General features: G+C 42.7%; 1 protein-coding gene across 1 annotated transcript in view; it reads left to right on the top strand.

Annotated features, from left to right (window-relative positions):
• The window catches only part of PCNX2 (pecanex 2), a 117,666-nt gene that overhangs the window by 44,490 nt on the left and 48,329 nt on the right, over nucleotides 1-24,847 (top strand). Inside the window, exons 17-22 of the mRNA XM_060272854.2 lie at nucleotides 1,489-1,585; nucleotides 6,740-6,832; nucleotides 8,108-8,258; nucleotides 11,659-11,800; nucleotides 15,948-16,125; nucleotides 21,548-21,668. Coding sequence (XP_060128837.2) covers nucleotides 1,489-1,585; nucleotides 6,740-6,832; nucleotides 8,108-8,258; nucleotides 11,659-11,800; nucleotides 15,948-16,125; nucleotides 21,548-21,668 — 782 coding nt within the window. The remainder of the gene's footprint in view (nucleotides 1-1,488; nucleotides 1,586-6,739; nucleotides 6,833-8,107; nucleotides 8,259-11,658; nucleotides 11,801-15,947; nucleotides 16,126-21,547; nucleotides 21,669-24,847) is intronic.

Raw genomic sequence — 24,847 nt, 5'->3', positions numbered from 1 at the left:
TCAGTCTCCACACACCCAATTAACTATTGCACAGGGAAAGAGTGGGGGTGAAACCATTGGTCCTGATTGCACAGACTCCATCTCTGCATCCTACCATGTCTCATGGCCTGGATGCTTGCATGGAGAGTCTGCTGTAGCTTAAAAGGCTCCAAAGACAATGCAGAACCCTGATATTCCAGGTTTCTTATTGCATGGGGACCCTCATAGTGGAAGGTCCGCATCTCCCCATATAAACCATCCCAGACTCTGTGTTCATCATCTGAGACCCTTCTTTGTGGGCCTCCTCCATGTGAGATCGGGAGGGTGGCAACATGAGAATGGGCCTTTTCTGTAGTGGCTCCTCATTTGTGGAAGGTTCTCCCCAGGGAGATTCTCCTGGCACCTTCATTATATATTTTTAGGCAACAGCTGAAAGAGTTCCTCTTCAACCAGGCCTTTGGCTGATTAATACCTTTTAAATGTATCTGTGGGAAAGGCGGGTATTGCTTTGTTGTTGTTGTTGTTTTAATTATTTATCTGTTTTTACCTTGTATTTTATTTTATTTATTGTATTGTATTTTAAGGGATCCAGGTGGCGCTGTGGGTTAAACCACAGAGTCTAGGGCTTGCTGATCAGAAGGTCGGCGGTTCGAATCCCTGCAATGGGGTGAGCTCCCGTTGCTCGGTCCCAGCTCCTCCCAACCTAGCAGTTCAAAAGCACATCAAAGTGCAAGTAGATAAATAGGGACCGCTCCGGCGGGAAGGTAAACGGCATTTCCGTGCGTTGCTCTGGTTCGCCAGAAGCAGCTTTGTCATGCTGGCCACATGACCCAGAAGCTGTCTGCGGACAAACGCTGGCTCCCTCGGCCTATAGAGCGAGATGAGCGCCGCAACCCCAGAGTCGGACATGACTGGACCTGATGGTCAGGGGCACCTTTACCTTGTATTTTGTTCTGTGATCTGCCCTGAGATCTTATGATGAGGGGTGGCATCCAAATTTAATAAATATAAAGAAATACAACCTACTTGCGGGTACCATTGTTGACATTCTGTCCCTGACACACAGAGGGCTGTAGGAACAGTGACACAAGGTACATGGTAAGCCAATGGTGGCATCCCTGCTCTCCCCCTTATATGATGGTATCACAGTTGGGGGTGGGGCAGGGAGAAAATAGCTATACTTGTACCCAGACCAGTCCTGTAGTGTTGGCCTGTTAGTAATGAGCAGTCACTTTCAGCCAGATCCTGAAATACCTCGATATGATGGTCTGCTGAGTGGTGATGATGATCTTCTGTCATGGGTCACCATTGCGCATCACAGAGTGGGTGGGGCTCACATATCAGTGTAGTGGCTTCCCCTTGCTTTACCCAGGTGAGTTAGAAAACATAGCCACTAATGCCTAGTTTGTTTTCCTCTTAAGAGCCCTATAAATAGCTCATTTACAAGCTGTTATATAAAAATGTCCTAAATGACGGTGGTTTTTTTTTTGTATTTTTCTTTAAAACCAGGTCTCTTATTCAATGTAAATATTTCCCTCACTTTCTGCATCAATATTTGGAAGATTCACAAACGGATCCGCTACCCGAGAAGATGAGAGAGTCGGTGGTAGGTTTTGTTTCTTTGTTTTTACATGCAAAGGCGTCATCTGAAATCCCACAACCATGCTGTGATATTATTTCACACACAAAGTGTCAAGATGTCTGGTCAAATTATTTAAATCTCTAGCAGAGAAGCAAGTCTGAAGTAGAGCTGCGAATTGCTTCAGATGAATGACAGTGGAAGAAAGAAAGGCTTTAGGGACGACAAGGCTGCTTTCCTCGCTCTTAACTTTTCCTCCTTTGGCACGTAGAAGGAAGTCACTGGGACTTTTCAGCGCTGAGGGTGTTGCAAAATTGCATCTTGTGTGAAATCATTATGTCTTCCATGAGAAAATTAACAGGAGTTGCATATGGCGCTCGTGGTTAAAACAGGCATTATCTGGGATGTTTATTAAAAACAGAACCTTAAAGCAGTCGTATCGGGTCTCTGATTTTGCTCAGAACAGCAATGAAGGCTGAAAGGGGTTTAGCTTTCCCTTCCTGTGCCACTTCTGCAATCTAAATTGCTCCTCCAGAACTGTTGTTAGCTCACTATGGAAAAAGCACATGCACAATGTTGGTACCTGTATGTTGGAGAAATACCATAGATAGCTAGTGATAGAGAGGCTTGCATGCAGAAGGTCCCAGGCAGCACTGGGGAATACCCCTATCTGAAACCCTGAAAAGCCTATAGCATTAATTGCAGATCAGGGGGTAGAGATAGTGCAAGGCCCAAAATCACATGAGAATCCTTCACGAATAGAGAAAGCCCCCATACCTTTGCTCTCAAACACCTTTGCTATTAAGGCACCAGGTGATGCATTGGAGGGGATGGGGTTTGGCAGCATGCCACTGCCCTCCTTGTGTGCATGACATGTGAAGAGGACAAATTCCTGTGTGCTATGTATGTGTGCATGGAAAGTCATGTCCACCACTGGCGTTCGGACCCTGGAAAGTTGGCCAGGAGGGTTTAGCACCCTCTGGCCCCAAAATAAATAGGTTCCCCACTCCTACAGCAGTTAGTTCTAGGCTAGAGGGACCAGTTTGCTAGTCTGGCACAGTGTCCTATATTCTTACCCAGGCATCCCCAAACTTTGGCCCTCCAGATGTTTTGGACTACAATTCCCATCATCCCTGACCACTGGTCCTGTTAGCTAGGGATCATGGGAGTTGTAGGCCAAAACATCTGGAGGGCCGCAGTCTGGGGGTGCCTGTTCTTACCTATATTTTTCGACACTCCATTTTAAATGGAGAAAACAGGTGTGTCAACAGGTTAAACAGTCGCTTCTCACCACTGCTGTATTAATAAAAAAAATTGCAGGCCCCTGAGGATACTTTGCACCCCCTGATTTGTTTCTTTTTAACTTCAATCATAGACACACACCCCACTTCACATCCTCCTTTTGTCAACTTACGACAAGCTGCTTTAAACTTGGTGAATGCTGCTACACGGCAACCCAATCTCCACAAGCGCTGCGAGATTCCAGGGGTTGTACGTGTGCCTTATCCCAGCTAGGGCTTGTTTTCCTTTTCGACAAATGAGGCATAGCCAAGACTCTGGCGTCTTTAGGCTATATGGCTTATTTACACATATATACAACCTGAACCTAGAGGGCCTCACAGCACCAGCACCCAAAAAGGTCCCTGCTTCTTCCATAGCTTTAGCCTTTCACTCAAATGGACAGCATGCATCATCATGCCCTGCCCCTCTCCAGTTTACATTTCTGCTACTGGCCTGAACCCTCGGCTTTGATCCCCTGAGGGGAAAAAATGTGTTGTCTAGATATATTGATTTGGGGGTTATAGGTAGTGTTGTGTGTGTTTTAAATACTACTATTGTTAATGTTTTTATATGCTGGTACTTGCCCTGGATTTCTTCTCTCTGGTGAAGGGCTAATTAAAAAGTAATGATTAATATAATATAATATAATAATATGTAATTAATAAATGATGCAGCCCTACCACGAAGCAGCATGAGACAGCTATTTCAGGTAGCTGGCATTGTTAGTTAAAGTAATTAAGAAAGTAAAGTAATAAATTGAAATATTTATTCCCAGAGGTAGGGAGAAAGCCTTGTGGGATTTTCTGCCTCAGGTACCAAAGTAGCTTGACATATCAACTTTCAGCAGCGGAGGTGGTTGCTACATTGCCTGAGGTAGCAACAACTCTTGAACCAGCCCTGGATTCCTCCGAAATTAATTAAAGGCCATTTCTTGACGACTCTAACAGCTACAGACATGATTCCTGCTCCTCTACTTAAGTTTGTAATAGATACCGTTAATGGGACTGACACTAGCTCCCAAGAGTTAGCAGAAATCCCCGTGTCACACCACTTGCCTCATTTTGTGTTCATGAAATGATTTCCCTATTTATTCCAAAGTCCTGTCCATGTGGCAACTTCCTGCACTTCTGATTGGGTACTGTGGACCACACCGGGATTGCAGAAAAGAACTTGGATAAGGCATATTCCTTCCCCTGGCATCTTTAGACCCAGATTCAACCTTCAAGATATTTGTAAATCTAGCATCCCCTTAAGTGTTGACTATGGTGAATTGAACAATATTTTGCAGTGCCCAACCACACTTGCATATAACTTGGTTTACAAGTTAGAGCTTCCCTTAAGTGGGATTTATGTCCCTTATGGCTTGCAGAGTCAAGCTGCATCAAGTAATAATGTTAAATGTTAAATTGAAGTTGGCATGTAAACAAGTAACATAACATATGTGTGTTCCTGCCTATCTAGCCTGATGATTTCAGTTTGGTAATAAGGAATGTAATATCTAACGTGTGTTACACATGTTCGTGTGTGCACACACAGAGACAGTATAGAATTATGTGGATGATGTTTATTTTTAAGTTGGGTGCCTTGAAATCAATGCCATTTAAGCTGAAGATAATTAGTCCACTCTTCAGGATGAATCCAGAGGGATTTACTATTTAAAATAAGCCTCTCTGATTCCCCTCCAACTTAGCAATAACTTAGCACTGCATTTTCCAGTGACCTTTGCTACATTTTTGTTGCTTGAATGGCACTGTAACAATTGTCAGCCTTGGTGACTGGAATCAACAAGGCAGCTGCGTTGGATAATTAACCACTCTGCTTGGAGAATGGAACTTTATAATTAATTTCATAGGCATCCACATGGTTGATTACTGCATTAACCAGCAGCCTAAGGGTATTCATGTGTTACATTCAAACTCTAACTTCCTTCCTGGACTCTACCAGTAGTGGGGAATCACAGCTCCAAAAAACCAAAAAACTACCAACTAAATTAAATGCAAAAAGAAGAATTGCATAGTTTTCTCAGATTTGAGACAGGGTGGTATGAAATTGGCATTTTCTTTGTAGAAGGTTAGAAAAAAGTCTAAACTATCAAAAATCGCAATCCAAATCCTATCAGGCTTGTTTTTACTGGTTTTTTCTTCTTCTTCCTGTTATACACATAGCTGTCAAGTCTCCCGTATTCCCCGGGAAACCCCCGTTTTTCCAGCCATTTCCCGCTGGCAGCCCAGATTAAAAAAAACCCGTAAATCCCCCGGATTCCTACCGGCCTGGGGAGGCTCCTTCTGTGCATGTCTGGAGTCTCTGGACATACGCAGAAGCGATTTCTGGCACTGCGGCCATTTTGGAAGTGGGCAGAGCATGCGTAGAAGCGACTTCCGGTGCTGCTCTGCCCAGTTCGAAAATGGCCGCAGCGTGACTTCCGGTGCTACGGCCATTTTGGAAATGGGCAGAGCATGCGTAGAAGCAACTTCCGGTGCTGCTCTGCCCAGTTCGAAAATGGCCACAGTGTGACTTCAGTGCTGATCCCGGATTTTTCAATCTGGGAGTTGGCACCTATGGTTATACATATTCCAAACACAGAGGGCTGAATCTATAGTCACCCTGCTGCAACTACACTGCTGGATTCTGTTTTGCATTGTTATAGCACCATGGATGAGAATGTGCATTTCTATCTGATTTGTAAAGCAAATGAGAATATGCCTCTCTCCAACAATATGCAATGCAGTAACGCATTGCAGTTATATAGTGTATCCAGATCACAGTGGATACAAATTTTGGTGCAAATGTGCATCGCACCATCTCCAATAAATCTTGACTCCAGTGGGAAAGAAAACAATCTTGTAGGTGCAAACCCTGATTGGTGGGCTTTGGCGGTGTTTCCAAGGGTGTTGGTGGGATGCCTACTATTTTTATGCCTTTGGATGATTATTTTTTTGGTTGTGTGTTTTTCTGCTTCTTGGCTTAGCATATGTACAGTATAGAAGCCATTCATTCCGCTGCCAGAGTATACCGAATTATTGAGACTATGCAGTTGCTCTGCCCTTTTGTTTCCATTTTCTGTTGCTCTTCCCAACTGGCATCAAGATTACTAGATGTGGCTATACTTCTCTATGCTCATTAGAGGGTTGATATAAATAGTATTATTATTATATTACATAACATTATGCTTTAGGATAGATAAAGCAGCAAAGCTTCATCCAAGGAGGCAATAGGTGGTTCATTCATGCTGTGTAGCTTTATCCTAACAGTAACCCTGTCCCTTAGGCTAAGTTGAGAGAAAGTGATTAGCCAAGGTGAACTTTATGGCTGATTGGGGGATTCACACCCAGGTCTGCCCAACTCCTAGTTTGACTCCGCTCAACCCACTAAGCACTGCTACTGTATAATCCACATGCATTTCAGGGGGGGGGGGTGAGAGGGAGAGGGAGAGAGAGAGGGAGCGAGAGAGAGAGAGAGATTCCTGTGTTAGAGGTAACTAGTGTTACACTTTGCCAATTTTTTTACCTGAACAGCAACTGGGGAATGCTTTAATTCAGGGCTTGCCAACATTTTCATCTGGGCATATTTTTGGGGTCCCAAGACGCATTTGCAAACTGGGGAAACTGATGTGGGTGCCTCACACCCAAACAAACAAACACTGCAGTCTATTATGTTGGCTACAGCAGAATGCCTTTTTTCAAGCCCCATTTCAGCCTGAGGGGTGGCAGAGGGGAGGGGACCCTGCGGGTGCCAGGGAAGGCCTCTGCCTACGTGGATGCCATGCTGGCAACCCCTTCTTTAAGCAGTGGCTGGTGTGAATTTCATTGCGACTGTCAACTTCTGAAGATGGAGTAGCTTAATTTAGCAAGTCAAATTGGTCTTAACTTGAGTGTGATCATTTTAAAATTATATTCACAGAGGGAAACCTTGAAATCAGATCTCATTGTGTGCTCCGTGGCGGCTGTGCTGTCATTTGCAGTCAGTGCCAGTACTGTTTTCTTGTCATTAGGGGTAGGTATTATAATTCCTTTCTTCTACGTCATTTCCTAAGATATTGTCTCTGTTATTCAAAGCAAGGAGATCTCATTATAGGCCATTATAGAAGACACATCAGCAGACGAAGGAATATTTGCTTGTGAGTGGTACTGGGAGTTTCACATCAGTTCACACATATGAAAATCTAGTTTTTAAATATGAGGTGCGATGCACTAAGATGTTTTTTGGCCATGCTGACAAAACCTCTGGTACAAATTGGCTGAGCTACTGTAATGCCTTGGAAAGTTTATGAACATTCAGAATACTGTACTGAGAAAACCTGCCAGCTATAGGATATTTGTAATAGTCAGGCCTTTGTGAGTTGAAATGAAAGGTTTTTGCCAAGAAAAGCCTGCCACAATGTAAGGACAGGAGGTTCCCTAGAACCCTCTGGGCACTAGGGAAGAGATGGGGGAAGTCCTGTTGTGCTATTGTAACTTGTTGCACTAGGTGCAGCTAACTTATCTTCTAGCCAAATCTGCCCCTGAGTGTAGTATTATGTCCAAATAAAGCAATTGTATGGAGTTTTTATGTGCCACTATTAGCAGTGGCCAGGTGACCGTGTCCTGCACTCCACACCGTGAGGAAGATCATAACCATTTCAGGTGATTTTTACATCTTGGCCATAGTGTGTCAACCAATTGTTGTAGCCCTTATTTTCTGACTTCCATTCATATTTATCATGGAAGCAATTTCTATATACTGCCTGAAGCATTCCTTGCGCTCCAGCCTTGCATCTGGCTTATTCTGACTTTCTGTTGGCATTCTGTTAAAAAAGACACTTTCTGTGTTTTATGACCCAGCACAGCAGACTCCTTAGGCTGTGAATGTGCAAAAAAACCAAAAACAAACCTGAACAAAAAGCGCACACACGCGCACAAACAGAGAGAGAGAACAAGTTTAACAAAGGTGGGTGAAACACTACAGCAACCTTTCTCTTCTCTTGAACTAAAATATAAGCAGATACTGTGAAATAAAGCATATGGTAAAGAGTAATTGAGAGAGAGAGGAGAGTTTGCTTTCGTTTCCTCAGTCCCACATCTGCTTGTACAAGCATATGTTTTGCAAAATAAAAAATGGGCAAATGTTGAATGGAAACAGCTTTACAAAAAATCATGTGGTTCTTTTTATATATATATATATATATATATATATATATATATATATATATATATATATATATTATAGTACTTAATATATTCTTTTTAAATGAGATTTGGTGTCCCCCCTTTTCTTCTCCTTTCAACTCAGCCATTTCTCAGCATTGTGCTTTATGCTTTAGCGTGGACTGTGGGATTCATAACGCACTACCTAATTCCTCAGCTTCGCAAGCACCATCCGTGGCTGTGGATCTCCCACCCGATCCTTAAAAATAAAGAATACCAGCAGAGAGAATTGAGAGGTGTGTAAAAGCTTCTTCTTTATAAGAAAAAGAAAAGTTTTAAGTGACACTGTCTATGTGCTTTACATTATAATGATTTTTTTGTACATCAGTGAGAGTAATCGTTCATAGAATAAAAAGGGAAATGAAAACAGGCAAATTGTGGGAAAATCCATTGGTGGGAGCAAGAATAATAGCATATCAGGCAGAAGCCTCTCTGTATGTGCTGTTGAGACACCAAGAGGAGGGAGAGACAGAGTCTATCTGATCCTGAATTCTCTTTGCCCATTTCAGTGATATTACTCCTGCAGATAAATTTGTGTATATATGTAAGGACCCCTGACCTTTAGGTCCAGTCATGACCGACTCTGGGGTTGCACGCTCATCTCGCATTATTGGCCAAGGGAGCCAACGTATAGCTTCCAGGTCATGTGGCCAGCATGACAAAGCCACTTCTGGCGAACCAGAGCAGCACACAGAAACGCCGTTGTAGCAGTTCCTATTTATCTACTTGCACTTTGAGGTGCTTTCAAACTGCTAGGTTGGCAGGAGCTGGGACCGAGCAACAGGAGCTCACCCCGTCACAGGGATTCGAACCGCCGACCTTCTGATCAGCAAGCCCTAGGCTCAGTGGTTTAACCCACAACGCCACCTGGGTCATCTCACCAAAAAAAATCACCCACAACTATATCAAAGGCATTTAAAACATTAAAATGATATAAAAACCATACAATAAAAGCATTAAAAAGTTCAAAACAATATAAAATCAAAAACATTAAAAACTTTTAAAAAGTCAATTAATTCCCCTGTGGACTCCATTCTGAATAGAACTCCCATGGATCTTGTAAACACGCACCCCATTTTTCATTACTAAGTCTTGTTAGATTGTTTCCCATTGCATTCAACTCGATTGTTGCTATGTATCTTTGAAAATCTCAAAATAAATATTGCAAGAAAGCAATGTTGCAAAATTGGATGCATTTTGTCCTACCAAGCTCTTCCTTAGGGTACTCCTGTAAGCACATCCAGCAATCGCATTTGTGTGCAGAGCTGCTCCTGATTCAGGTGCCAGTAGTCAGATGGTTGCATGCACTTGTGAGAAGGAAGCATAAGGAAACAGGTCAGGGAGGAGAGGAAGCAAGACAGGTGAGCCATCCCTCTTCCTGCTGGATTCATCTGCCCTCCCTCTGTGTGTGATGATCCTGGATCACGGCTTGTTTTTACCTTTGCCTGGAGATAAGTAAAACACACACAACAATTTATGAAAGTATATTTTAACAAATAAAGTTTGACAATAGAAAGTAGCATTGCTGAATTGCTGGAACTGGTTTATTGTGTGGTTGCTTTCCTTCTTTTCTTTTTGTATATCCGTTTAGCATTTCGACTGCTGTCAGGGATGGTAATTTGCTGTTCTCTCAGTGACCTCAACCCACTAAGCCCTGCTGCTATGCAATTTCCTGGAGGTCTGGCAGAGATTCAGTAAAGAACTACTGCAATTGGCATAAATGAATATTGTGTTGTAGTAGTGTATGGCAAGTTTCTCCCTTTGTTTAGAACAACCTTTACAACCTGCATCCTCTATTTATGTCAGCCAACTAACCTGAGCACTTGTAGTTGTTCTGCCCTTTGACTTAATTTTGTCCATTTTATCAGGAAGCTACTTATATGAAATCAGACCATTGGTCCATCTGGCTCAGTATTGCATGCTCTGATTGGCAGCAACTCTCCAAGGTTTCAGGCAGGGAGTCTAGTTGGATATGGCAGAGATTGAACCTGGAACCTTTTGCATGCAAAGCAGATGCTTTGCTGGGGAAGCTGTAGTCCTTCCCCAAGCTTCTTACAATCTTAAAAAGAAACAAAAACAAAAAAGACCCACTGCATGTTGATTAATTAGTTTAATGCAGTATGTGCAACCCATAAAGTTAAAATGTATTTCAGTGTTTATATTTCTTTTTCAGATATTTGGATGCAAAATAAAGTTTGGGTGGCATGAATATACGAGACTGTGATTTAAATGTCCTGCCCTGTAGTCTCATGAGAAACATTAAATTTGAGTTATTAAAAAAGTCACATTACGGGTATTTTGGTATTGCTATCTTCAGCAGGTGGTGTCTGGAGACTTCTTTCCACTTCTCCTGGAAATTTGTTGGCTAGGACCCAGCTTGTCTTTGGATAACCCTCACTTTTTCTTTGCTCCAATTAAGACACTTGCTGTCAACTTTTGATGGGTCTGTGCTTTAATCACTCTCAATGTGTGTTTTTGACGTGTTTGAAGATAAGAACGTCAAGACAGTAGGGCTCGTCTGTGACCTCAGTCTCTTCTTGAAACCAATCCAACAACTAGATACTCTGCAGAGAAACCTATTTATAAGATGCATTATGTAAATAAATAAAAAAGATGTATTATAATGTTGAATGTCTTTGGCAGGAGGGTGTTGCATGGAAATATATTCGCAGAACAATCAATCTCGAAACAGCGTCTTTGATACCAAAATGTACTGAAGAATTTCTAGTTTATTACAGAATGACAAAGAGAGAGTAAATGAAGTGCAGGTCTCCTTCGGTGGTTTAATTCCAGATGAAAATAAAATGCTGACAGCCAGTGGGTGTTAGAAATGGCTTTGCATTCTGGCATTGCTTACATTTATGATCCAGCCTTCTGATACAATCCTCTGGACTTTTTTTCATACACCAAATACTTTATTCTTGTATGGCACAAGATTCAGCTTTGTTTTTTCCTCCAAAGAATTCTTCCAAAGCCAACAATATTATCTAAGCTATGATTTGTGCCCAGGTTGGAAACCAAGTGTGATTCAAACTAAGGGTTAACTGACTCGGTTCAGAAGGTGAAATGTTAAGTATTAGAAGAAGAAGAAGAAGACAACCACCTGCAGCCAATGTATCTCTGAACAAGAATTTGACTCTCTGATTTGAAATAGTCACGCCAGCTTAAGATGTGTTGGATTTCCTGCCTGCTTAATAACTTCCAAGCTGCTATGGCTATTGACCTGCCTTCTCTGATGTTCTTGCTGTTGCACTGCTACTCACATATAGTGCTATGCTTTGTGCACCCCCTTAGTTAAGACTAATTTTCTTCACTGCAATTTTCTGTTGCTTCTAGAACTGCTGTTGCTCTGATCTAGTTATATATGCAATACTGGCCAGGGATCCAACGCTTAATCAACTTCTAGTTGCTCATACGAATGCAATGCACCTTTGGAGTTTCACTTTGGTATCCTAGCATGCTTCAGATTTTGATGAGAGATCAGCGCCCCCCCCCAAATCAGAGCCAATTTTGGCATTCACATTCCATGTGATAAATGAATAAATCAGCTAATGCCATGCGTGAGACAGATGAGCTATATCCTATTATGCCCGGCAAGGGTTTTGACAGAACATCACTTTGTTTTGAAATTTTCAGGTGCTGCCCATTTAATGTGGTTTGAAAGACTCTATGTGTGGCTTCAGTGTTTTGAAAAGTACATCTTGTATCCGGCAATAATACTGAATGCCCTCACCAATGACGCCTTCTCAATCAGCAAATACAAGAGACTGACTCCACAGTAAGTTACTTAAATGTTGTGATACATTATTTGTAGAATTAAGAGCTGGACAATATCATTTATGCATCTGGTCTACCATTCAGGCTTCCACAACTTGTGACCTGCCTCTCCTAAACTGCTGTCACCTACAGCAGCCATGATTTGTAACTGGAGAGGAGCTTGATCTCTCTCCTGCCTCTCCCTCCAGGTTGGCCTACCCATTGGGCGCATTGAGACCTTTGCATCAGATGGTGCGACAGGAAAGGCGATGGATTTATGTGCCCTCACCCTCCTAACCCACCACTGTTTAGAGTTGTAGGAGTGCACCTTTGCTGAAAGTGGGACTGTCCAGTGGGGCCTCCTCCTGTCAGGAATAATGAGCGGGGGAGGAACGATCTCCAGACATAACGCAGGAATGTCTCCAGCAATTCTCCCCAATGTTTTTTCATGACCCGTACCTTGTTGTTGACACCGGGCACATCTTCCATAAGTCTTGCAGAGTAAACACAAGCAGAATGAGGCAGGGTTGTGAGCTACAAACTACTTTATTGCTAAGAATAAGGCAGAACAAAAAAAAAGCATGTCTCCTCTCGCTGAGGGAAGTCCGAAGAAAAAGAACAAACTACAGATACAGAATACAGCAAACATCCGCTCCCGTGATTCCAACAATCTCTGCTGGAATGTATAAACACAGTCTTGTGACTGCTGTGACTGCGCAGTGAGAGGAATATAAACCCAACAGAATGAGGTATGCTGAGCAAGGTGGCCTCAGAGATTTGTCTATCCCTACACACATGGGGCCATAGGAGCTCTACTTCAGGCGGAAAATGTCTTGCACTAACCCTGGCTCTGCAGGCAGCTGCCATATGTCGCTGGAGGATAGCATTTGCTCTTCCCCCTGCCCTTCCTTCTTGGACTTCATTCTTCTCCAGGGATGGCAAACCCAGCAAGTGCTCCCATCACATTGGAGCATGCCTGCCAGTGAGTTCAGAACTCGCCTTATCTGTGTTGCTTTCAAAACTGAAAGTACGGATGAGAGAAGAAGCTCTGACAGCCTCCGAAAGAGTTTCTGACATTTCACTCACATGGCAACATTTAGCTGATTGTTTGGAGTAGCCTTATCTCTAGTGAACCTAAAGATCTGCTTGAAGGGACATGGAGCAAAGAATAAGTGCCTTTTAGATTCATATCCACCGGAATCCATCCAGGCTGAAAATCCCGACTGAACGACCAGAGCACAACATGCATCAAGGTCTTGAAAAAACTGGCACATGTCGCTCATTGGAGAAGGCATTCTGAAACCTTGTGGCTTGTTTTCATTTAATTTGAAGATAGTGGCAGCATCGCAGTTCCGTTATGAAACAACGTGTGCAGGATTTGCATCAATAACTTTATCTCAGGCATGGGGAAACCTGTGGCCCTCTAGATGCTGCTGGACTCCAACTCCTGTCCTCCCTCACCATTAGCAATGTGGCTTGTGCTTATGGGAGTTGCAGCCCAATATCTTCTGGGGGACCTCAAGTTCCCCATCACTGCTTTACCATCCCTTCTCTGAGGTGACATAATTCCCACTTGGCTGATTTCAGTAGTCAACCCAGACAGTAGTTTGTTTCCATGGATGAAAGGTGCCCTGAAGCTTCTGGTAGCTCCCTTTGGGAATGGGTCAGACAGGCTTCTAGTACAAAAGGAAATTGCTTGGTTCACTGAGGTAAAAAATAACTAAAACTGAACAGTGAGAAGGTTCACATTTGCAATCTTATATGAAAGTCAAGGAAGGGCAACAGCAAAGCTCCCTTCACAATGAACCCCTGTTTTTCTGCTACCCCAACTGGTAGTTCCCTGCCCCATTTGTGCAAGAGGATTGTGACCTCCTTCCATTCTTTTCAGTGCCACAGCCTGCTTTTTCTACTGTGTGCTGTTGACTTTATTAACATAAGGAAGATTTCAAAGAGGTTATGCAATGCCCGTATGTGTATAGCATTATGCCTATTAACCTAGGAGCAATTATTATGTAATCTTTATTGGAAAACCGCATTAAAAAAATAAAATTATTTTCCACAGCAAAAATGGATCAGCGTACAAATAAAGGTGTAAAACAAAGAGCACAATGCCTACTAAAAGATAGAAGCAAGAATTCTGGGAAGTTTGCCAACTATCTTTCTTTATGTTATAATTTTCTAGTACTTAACAGTATGTTGACACCAAAACTGTTATAATGATTAATGATCTCTGGAAACATATAACGCTGTGCTTTCGGCAGGGAAATCAGTTTAATTCATGGGTACATCTTTCAAATATGTTATACATATACTAGATAAGGACACCAGCCTTTTAAATCGTTATTTATTTGAAATTTGTTCCAAAGGATTCAGGGGAAGTTGTGTTATATACCATTTCATCTTAATTCTTTCAATAGACTTGTGTGGTTGAGCTGGGAAATAGTGACTGGCCCAAAATCATCCAGTGGGCTAAAAGGCAGAGCAGAAGTTTGAATCTTGAAATGTTGCCCATTGTGCGGCACTCCCCTCCTTTCCCTTATAGTCTTTTCATGTGCCCCCAAATTCTGCTTTAGGACATTCCCCAACCCTCAAGCAGATTTGGGGGGGGGCACCCAGGGAGGGAGAAGAAGAATGGGAAGTCACATCATGCAAGTGAAAGTCTGGTCACATGATGAAATCTGGTCAAGGAAATTGCAGATGTTATCTCGGCACCTCTGTCTATTATCTGTGAGAATCCTTGGAGAACAGAGGAGGTTCCTGCAGACTGGAAGTGGGCAGATGTTGTCCCGATCTTCAAAGGGGGGGGGGGAAGACCCAGGTAACTACCAGCCAATAACCTTGATGTTGATACCAGGAAAGATCCTAGAACAGATAATTAAACATTTGGTCTGTGGTTACTAAGAACCAGCATGGGTTTCTCAAAGACAAGTCATGCCAGACAAACCCAAAGAGTACTCACTAATGGTTCCTCATCATACTGGGGAAAAAGTGACAAGTGAGGTGCTGCAGGGTTCTGTCCTGGGTCCGTTGTTGTTCAATATCCTTATAAATGACTTGGATGAGGGATTGAGGGGATGCTCATCACCTTTGCAGATGACACCAAACTGGGATGGATAGCAAATGCTACTGAAGATTACCTTAACAGATTGGAGAACTGAGCCCAAACTAAGAAAATAAATTTCAATAGGGGCAAATGTAGGATTTTACTTTTAGGTACGAAGAACTAGCTGCACAAATATAAGATGGGGACAGTAGTACACATGAAAAGGATCTAGGGGTCTTAGTAGACCACAAGCTGCACATGAATCAACAGTGTGATGCAGCAGCAGCAGCAGCAGCAGCAAAATAAATAAAGGCTGCATCAACAGAAGTATAGTGTCCAGATCAAGGGAAGTAATAGTACCACTCTATTCTGCTTAGTCAGACCACACCTGGAGTGTATTGTGACCAGTTCTGGGCACTACAATTTAAGAAGGATGTTGACAAGCTGGAACGTGTGCAGAGGAAGGCAACCAAGATGATCAGGGTTCTGGAAACCAAGCCTTATGAGGAATGGTTGAGGGAATTGGGTATGTTTAGCCAAGAGAAGGCTAAGAGAAGATAGCCATCTTCAGATATCTCATGGAAGATAGAACAAGCTTATTTTCTCCTGCTCCTGATGGTAGGACCCAAACCAATGGTTTCAAGATACAAGAAAGGAGATTATGACTGAACATCAGACAGAACTATCTCTCAGTAACAGCTAGAATGGACTTCCTATGAAGGTGGTGGAATCTTCTTCATTGGAGGTTTTAAAGCAGAAGTTCAGTGTCTATCCAATATGGATTCTTTAGTTGAGATTCCTGCATTGCAGGGGGTTGGATTAGATGACCCTCATGTTCCTTCCAATTCTGCAGTTCTATGACTCTATTATGTTGAATGTCACCTCTTGTCTTTAATACAGGACCAGTCCAGATTAAAGTTGTACCAGAACTTTGGAGTAACAGCTTTGGAGAGCCATGTCATTGTGTTTTGATTCAATAAAGTCAGTTAAAAAATGGTACTACTGCCAGAAATAAATAGTCACCTTTGTACTGTATAGTGATTAGTTAATCGAAACAGAAGCCATCCTGATAAGTTGTTCTATTGAAGTTTTACTTTCCTGATTTTCTTTCTTTTCTCTCTTGCAGCTGTGATATCTTTCTGATTACAATTGCGGGAATGAAGCTATTGCGGTCTTCATTTTGTAATCCCATTCACCAGTTTGTTACATTAAGCTTTACTGTCATCTTCTTCCGGTTTGACTACTATGGTAGCTCCGATAACTTCTTGTTGAATTTCTTCATGATGTCCATTGTGTTTAATAAGGCAAGTGATTTGTTACTTAAAACTCTGTCACAATTTTGAGTGTTTAGGAAAATGAAACAAAAATCCATAACTAAACATGTGTCTTAACTGTATCCTACAATAACACCTGAAAAGCATGGTTAACATGTCACATTAAAGCATAGACTAAAAGAAACGAAATGGAAGTTCCAGCTTATGCTGCTGCTGCTGCTGCTACACCACCAGGAAACAAACCAGGCTCTGATTGGTTGGAATATCTGAACCTGTGTTTCCTTGTTTGCTATTCTCCAAACAAACCACAAGCGGTAACCAAGGCTGTTTCTTGTCTTACTGATGGTTTGTTTGGAAAGAAACAAACCATGACTTGTGCCAAACCCGGAAATAACCCCCAAAGTCACAAAAACATCACAAAAAGGGACAGGGTGAGGGAGGAGTGTTTGTAGGGTTTTTCAGTGGTGTTTAAAATATACAGAATTTCACTTAAGCACTTGGTACCTTGGAACATAACTCTCACATAATTTAGGAGTTGCCTGTAATAAACTCACAAGTAGATATATTACATGTTTCTTGAAGAAATATTTTTGAGATGCAGATCTTGATTAGTCTTAGAGGTTTAGAACTTTAGAATAAAAGTTTATTTGGGGCAAAAGCTTTACAGCCCCACAGATCTCAAACTATTGAGAAATTGACCATGGTATCAATATCTTGGGAAACAAGTGAATAAAATGGAAATAGCATGTGCAGAGTAGTGGTGCTGAAATTGAGCTGGTAATTAGAGATTTGCAGTGAGTCTGTAAATGAAATACCTACAGGATTGCTGGGTTTTGAAGATTAATTATTACATTTTGCAGGTTATTATTTCATCACATGGATCTAAATCCCCAAGAATCTCTAAAATGTTGTGGGCTGGCCTTTAAAAAATTAATTTGGGGTAATTTTATTTCTATGAAAAGTCTATCTGTCAAATCCCTGCTCAGATTCACAGCTGTCAAGTTCTCCCTTTTTTTAAAGGGAAATTCCCTTATGCTGAATAGGCTTCCTCGCGAGAAAAGGGAAAACTTGTCAGCTATGCTCAGATGCATAGCTGCCAAGTTATCCCTTTTTTAAAGGGATTTTCCCTTATGCTGAATAGGCTTCCTCGCGTGAAAAGGGAAAACTTGTCGGCTATGCTCAGATGGCGTCAGGCCCTGTATCTGTATCTTTCCCAACTCTCTGTGGTCCATTCTGCTTCAGCAAGAAAAGGAACTGACAGCTTCAATCAATGCCCTGTTCAATCACCATAATGTTGACAACTATTTTTGAAAGATAGAAAGCACATTTTTGCTGCCACCACCTTTGGCTATGTAGAAATAACTCTGGAAGTGACAGCCAGGAACTTATTATTCTCTGAAGGTGTGATTTTTCCCCATGCCTGAGCAGCAAGGCTTTTTCCTAAGTGTTATAAGTCTGTATAATCATTTCAGTAGGAAAAACAAGCCGTGTGAAGCCACGGTGGAAGGAACATATCAATTTTTCCACTAAAGGAAATGAAATAAAACCGCAGTAGACAACATCTAAAGCTTTGTTATTCCCAGTTAGGTGGCACATTCTTCATCTGTCCTCAGTAACGTGCTTTGCAATGGTGGCGGGGGTCACAGCTGGCAAGGGAAGGGGTAACCCTTCCTCCTCATCTGTGACTGCCCCGCACGCCCCAAATTGTGCCTCTGCTGTAATTAGGCTTGAAATAAAGCTTTCTGTTGTAGCCAATGGAAGGAAGCCTAATTGCAGTGTATGGGGCATTTGCTGTGTGGGCGGGTCACAGCTGGGGAGGGGAGAGGCCCCCCAGGCCCCCCAGGCCCCCCTTGCAATTAGGCTTAAATAGCCTTCTATTGACTACAAAATAAAGCTTCTTTCAAGCCTAATTTCAGCAGGAGAAGGCAATGGGACCCTGTGGCCCCAAGGAAGGGCCTGTGCAGGTGTCTGAACACCTGCAAGCACCACATTGGTGACCCATGTACGCAATTAATGCAGTCCAATGAGGATGCAAATAAACCTTTCTGCTCACAGGGCACTACTTTCCACAGCCACTTTCCTCCCCCTATGAGCTTCTTGTAGCTGCTTTTGTATGTGTTGCCACATACTGGAACACCCAGTTCAGTAAAGTGGTTGGGAGCCCTGCCCTCAGAACCAAAATTAAAATGGTGCATAAAGGTATTGGGAATGCTGCCCCTTGTCCAGTATTTCAGTACCAATTTTTAATTTTTAATTTTTTGTTTGTTTAGATGTGGCGTGCCAGTCTGACTGTAGTCTCTTGAATACACATTGAGAGTCTGTTAAGTTCCACTTGGATTATTTTATCATCCACCACCCAGTGTTGTAAACATATGTTCAGTGATAGGACAGAAATGTGCTGGGCTTTTTATTCTGATAAGCAACATAATCCAAAACATTTGTTGAAGAGGTCTTTGATATCTCAGTCTGAAATGTTTTATATGTTCAGTTGAACCCTTGTCCTTTGGCAATATGTGTGCTTGGCTCTGATTAAGGTCAAAACCTGTCAAAATTTCTTATGAAAAATGTTACAAAATGAATCTGTCAACTTAACCTGCTCAGCACAAGACCACCTGCTGGGCTTCTCCTTGAGGTTGTAATGAAACTTCCTCATCTGCAAGAAAAATGGACTGTTCTGCATTTATGGGAAGCTCTTTGATACAGCAGCCTTTTATGAATGGTATGGGGAGGAAGGCCGTTTTTGAACATTGCCCCCTTTTTTCTGCAGTTCCTTGTACCACCTCCCATACTGTTCTGGAAGATCCTCCAGGCCTCTGGATCAAATGGGGGCGGGGCATAGGGGGCTAAGAAGAGGAGGGAAAATGGGTGGAAATCACTTTCCCCCTTTCCTTCATGGAAGTCTCCAGAAAATTAAAGCGCTTTCCATTAATGGAAGGTTACCATTGGATACAACTATTTACTGATAGCAGAACTAAAACAAATTAAGGGGAAGAGTTATAAAGCTTTTAAGTTCAGAGACAAGATTCACTTGAATGACATTCTGTATAGAAAAATAGGTGAAAGCATAAACAGAAGCTAAGATGTACACAAGTAATAAGTTACTTTCAGTGTTAATGGGAAGTTAGATTTATAGAAAAGAAATTTCACTTCAATGAGGAAATCTTTATCATCGGCAACATGTAAGTCCCCCAGCTCTGCCAATTTTCTCCAAAGATGCAAAAAGATTGCTCAAAACATTCATGAGCAATGCACATTAAGGGAGATAAACACAAATTAGTCTGCAAATGGGCAAAATATTATCTCTAATTGGATGCACATAAAAGAAAAGCATTATAATTCCAATTCAACAGTGGAAGCAGTAAGATGCTTCAAAATAGGTAACCGACAGTTATGTGGTTATAAAAGAGCTATGAATCTGGGGGTCTCAAATGCGGCATTAAAGCGCCCCAAGCTCTGTGATTACAAAGCTCAAATACTGCAGCAGATAACAAGTTTTGCAAATTGGGCAGATTCACATAATGCTTCTGAATTTTCATGATTCACACACTTTGCATAGTTGCACAGTTTGCTCAAAGAGCCTAGCTGACTTGGTGATTTTTTTTGCTCTGCTCCGGATGTAGAGTTTTCTGAAAAAGCAAGGGATAGGAATAGAAAGGGACAGAACGGGATTGTGCGCAAAATTGCTTTCAGTGTTTGGTGACTTTTTCATTGGTTTGTCTGGATGGGCAGGCACAGTGAAGCAGTCGTCAGTATTCAGCCAGACTTCCAGATTTATCAGACCATTTTGAAAAAGGGAAAAAAACTAATAAAAAATGAGTCAAGGCAACGTGCAACTGTGGGAGTGAGGTGCATGGTAGATCTCCATCTTCATTTCCTCTGAGTGAAGGGTCACAATCCTTTTGGGGGGGGGGTCTTTGCAAACTAGAGGAGGTCAGGGACACCATACACACGGCAGCCAGTCATTCACCACAACCTCGTCTATTGACTACCATATCATGCTTCTTTTAAGCTGGACTTTGGAGAGGGGGCCATGTGGTTGCCAGGGAAGGCCTCTGTAGGCACATATGTGCCCACAAGTGCCATGTTGGGGACCCTTGGTCTTGGCTGTCAAAGCAGGAACCACCATGACTGAAAGTTATCTTCAAAAATGGCTGCATGAATCACCCCGCTGAAAAAAGACAAACGACTGGAGGTGTTTCTCCCTTTGCCTCTGTGAGATGTACTTCATCTGGCACCATGCCCTGATGTCATAACTCACAGCATTATAAGGTCTGGTTACGGAGCAAGTTGCCCTGCATGTTACAGAGGGGCAGAGGAAGGATGCAACCTGGAGCTGCTCCCTTAGGCAGTAGATCCTTTACCTGTTGTGACCTCATCTTCCTCCCTAAGAGCAGGGGAGTATGGAACGCAAAGAAGTCTCTTGACACATTTAGCCATTCTATTTATAGATCTTCGATTTATTTTAAGAAAGTTCTCTTCTTCTTCTTCTTCTTCTTCTTCTTCTTCTTCTTCTTCTTCTTCTTCTTCCCACTTTTGTGATAGGGAACCAAATCTGGGCTAGAAAGCTCATTTTTCTACAGAGAAAAATATGGTGGATTGATCTGGTAGATGTGTTCTGTGTGCCATATGGCTACCCTGACCCACTCAGGTCCCCAATGCCTGAAAGATCACCTACAGACTCTCTTGAGTGCTGAGATCAGCAGAGGGGTCCCTCTTGGTAGTTCCTCCACCCTCAGGGGCTTGGAAGGCAGGGGGCAGCCCTGGGGAGGGCATTCTCTGTGCTGGCCCCAAATGTGAAACTCCCAACAGAGGTGCACCAGGCACCTTCATTATACAGTGGAACCTCAGTTTATGAACACCTCGGTTTAGGAATTTTCGGTTTACGAACGCCGCGGACCCATCTGGAATGGATTAATCCACTTTCCATTACTTTCAATGGGAAAGTTCGCTTCAGTTTATGAACGCTTCAGTTTATGAACAGACTTCTGGAACAAATTGTGTTCATAAACCGAGGTACCACTGTATAGCTTATGGATAATGCTGAAGATGTTCCACTTCACGTTGGCTTTTGACACCAGGGGTATATGTTTTCAGGACCCAACTTTTTATGATTGCAAGTTGTTTTTAATTGTTTTTAATATTGTGTTTAATGCTGTAACCTGCTGTCAGACCTTGGGGTGAAGGGCAAGTAATTAAGAATAATATTGATTGATTGATTGATTGATTGAGTAATTAAATAAATAGTGTGTTAAAATAAAAATTCCACTTCACTTTCTATATTAACTGAATACCTACAATCCAAGAGGTAGTATAATTGCAATATAGGTACATGGACATTGCGTGTTGTATAGGATACATACGGTAAAATGCTCTTTCTTTCTTTATTTCTTTCTTTCTTAAAAAATGCTTTTCACATATGCTGTCATAACTTTTCTGTCTCTTTTGCTTTCAGCTGTGGGACCTCCTGCAAAAGTTGCAGTTCATTCTGACCTATATTGCTCCTTGGCAGATTGCCTGGGGCTCTTCGTTCCATGTATTTGCTCAGCTCTTTGCAATTCCTCATATCCTTTTCAGTGTACCTGCTATTTTGTTCTGCATTCAGAGGGTTAAGGAAAGCAGGATGTTCTTGGGCAATTTAGATTAAGAAAAGTATTTTTTTCTTAATGTTAAAGTTTTGAAACAAAGTATGGATATTCCCAGAGGGAGGAAATGCAATATTAAAAAAGATCATTTGAACAATACTTTGAAAAGTGGGATATAAATTATTAAACAGATAAAAATAAGAAAAAGCAATGAGCTGAGAAATGTATTTCATTATTGCTTGTGACATTATTACTTCTTCGGTGGGGTGTGTAACTTAAAAGTCTGCTTTGCTTCAGAAGCCACTCTAGTATATAGGTAAGAATGGCTAAAATGTTTTGTTGGCTCTCGGACAGATAAGGAAATTGGACAGTGACTCTTCGCCTTTCCCAGACTTTCTGGAAATCTCTGCTAATCTGATCACTCTGATAGACATTTTCAGAAATGGAAGCTACTGGTGGGACTGCCTCTATGTCATTAATTGGGAATAGAGAAAGTGACTGAACTACAGAGATCAGATTAGCAATAATTATTGTTATTATTATTATGAATGTTACATTTTTATAGTGAAGTCGTGAAAGTCTGTTCGCTGGATTATTGCTGGGATCCTGCTGGTCTTAAAGATGGCATAGGCAAACTCGGCCCTCCAGATGTTTTGGGACTACAACTGCCATCATCCCCAGCTAACAAGACCAGTGGTGAGGGATGATGGAAATTGTAGTCTCAAAACATCTGGAGGGCCGAGTTTGCCTTTGCCTGGTGTAGGCCTTCTTTTGCCCAAGGTCCTCCATTTGCTTATTGGCATGAGAGCTCTTATGTTTTTCCTCCCTGTTTATTATAGAGGAATATATGCATAGATATTTTTGTAATGCTTCTGAATTTGAAATAGTATTTAGGAGGCTTCCTCCACCCCCCTTCTTTGGTTTCTCTACCTTTCTTGCTCCTTGCACGTACCCCACAGTGTTGACTTTCTGTCCTTCCAAGCCAGTATGAATCACGAGTCCACAATATTATGCCAATTGAACTTTGTTGACACTTCCTTCATCCCTATGAAGGTTTGAGAGGCTCTGAGGGCAACTCATCTCACATAATCACTAATAGGCACAGACATCATTCTATAACATCCTCTCAATAAATTTAAGGAGTTGCAGATACAGTATATGCTTGATAAGTATTTTCTAAAACGGCAGATAACATCAAACATTTGATTAATTAGGCCTTAGGAGAAAAGCTGAAATTTGATTATTACTTCAATTACCAACAAAGCATGTCTCTCCCATATCAGTCTCTGCAGGCACTGAATGTAACCTTCCAACAGTTTGGCTTCACCCCCAAAGGCACACTCCTCCATTGTCTCCTGAGACAGACGGATGGGGAAAAAAACCATTAGCATATTAGTTATTTATGACAGTTGCTCATATATGACAGATTAAGAAGAAATGTTAGACACATTTCAATACAGGACCCTGAATTAATTCAAGTGACAAATAGCCCAATCTATTTATTTATTATTTACTGCATTTATAATTCCATCTTTTAATCCAAAGAGTTCAAGGTTCTTCCTCTCCTCATTTAATTCCCACAACTTTGAGGTAGGTTAGGCTGAGAGTCAGCAATTGGACCAAGGCACAAGGGAGCTTCATGGCCAAGTGAGTATTTGAACCCGGGTCACTCAGGACCTCGCCAACACAGCACCACACTGACTCTGTAAGCCAAAGTCAAACACTTCAAAGTACTGTTGATTTCAATGAGGCAGTGTTATGTACTGAGCTGAATCCTAGAACAATAGGATTCAGAATCAGCGGGAGCTACCCAATCCAACTCCAGGTGGAAGTGAATCCGCAACCTGATTGGCCTGCTGGAGCAGCCAATCAGGCGGCTGGCAGAAGTGAATCTGCTACCTGATTGGCCTGTAGGAGCAGCCAATCAGGCTGCAGGCAGAAGTCAATCCACAATATAATTGGCCCACAGGTGTAGCCCTGAAGTAGCCAATCACGCAAGGCCCATTGTGTAAATAATGTATATAAGCAGATGGTTTTGGGAAAAGAGCCATTCGTCTTCTCTTCTTCTCCTTGGTGAATATGAGCTGAATAAAGAGCATGAAACTCACTCTCGACTCCGAGTATATTTCACTGGCGACGAAGGTGGGATCCTGCTGAGCTGACCGCCACCACGCACTGCACCGCAGCACCGCCACCTGCTGCACCGCTGTATCGCACCGTGCATCCAGACTTCAGCTCCAGGACCCAAGGAACCCAGAATGGCAACCGACAGCAGCTTCTTGCCATTCAAACCAGCATCAGGAGACTGGGAAGGGTACGCCGCCCGTTTCAACTTCCTCCTGCAAGCGAAAGAAGTCACCAACGATGCCATGAAGAGGGCGACATTCTTCAGCGTCTGTGGAGAGGAGACGTTTGAAATCGCCCGGGCTCTCCTTGCACCTAGAGATGTCGCTACCGTCTCTTACAAAACAATAATGGAACGGCTGAAGGAGCACTTTTCACCACAGCCCTCGGTGGTAGCTTGCCGAAATGCCTTCTACGCAAAGCGGCAAGCCCCAGGGGAAACCATAACTGGGTTTGTGACCTCCCTCCGCCAAGCCGCCCGGTTATGCAACTTCTCAGAGTTGGAGAACATGCTTCGTGACCGCCTCGTCGGTGGCCTGAGGGACGAGATGTTGCAACAACGCCTCTACGCCAAAAAAGACCTCACGTTCCAGATTGCTCTGGAGGAAGCCCTGGCAACCGAAGCCGCCGAGAGGTCAACGCAAGAGGCACGACCGGCCCCGCCATCCCAACCGAGGGTCTACCACGAAGACCTCACCGACGAATCCGAATCTGACAGGGAGGAAGTACACCGAGTACAGCGGCGCACTCAAGCAGCACACACACCACAGCAGCCTCGACGAGAAGGAGGGAACTGTGCAAGCTGCGGGGAGAACCACGAGAGGAGGACCTGTCGTTTCCGCAACGCAGAGTGCAGGCAGTGCAGAAAATTGGGACACATCGCCCGGGTGTGTCGGGCTCGACTCACCCGTCGACAAGCATCAGATGACCGACCCAGGAGCCCCAGGTCACACGGCACCATGCACCAAGGCAACTCGACGGAGATCACGGACTACCAGGTATTCCAGTTGCCCCATCCCAGCACAGAGAAAATTTATATAGAGGTA

The sequence above is a fragment of the Zootoca vivipara genome, chromosome 3 (assembly GCF_965207765.1).
Source record: "Zootoca vivipara chromosome 3, rZooViv2.hap1.1, whole genome shotgun sequence".
In the NCBI taxonomy this organism is placed as follows: Eukaryota; Metazoa; Chordata; class Lepidosauria; order Squamata; family Lacertidae; genus Zootoca; species Zootoca vivipara.
This window is presented reverse-complemented; position numbering and strand designations above follow the sequence as displayed.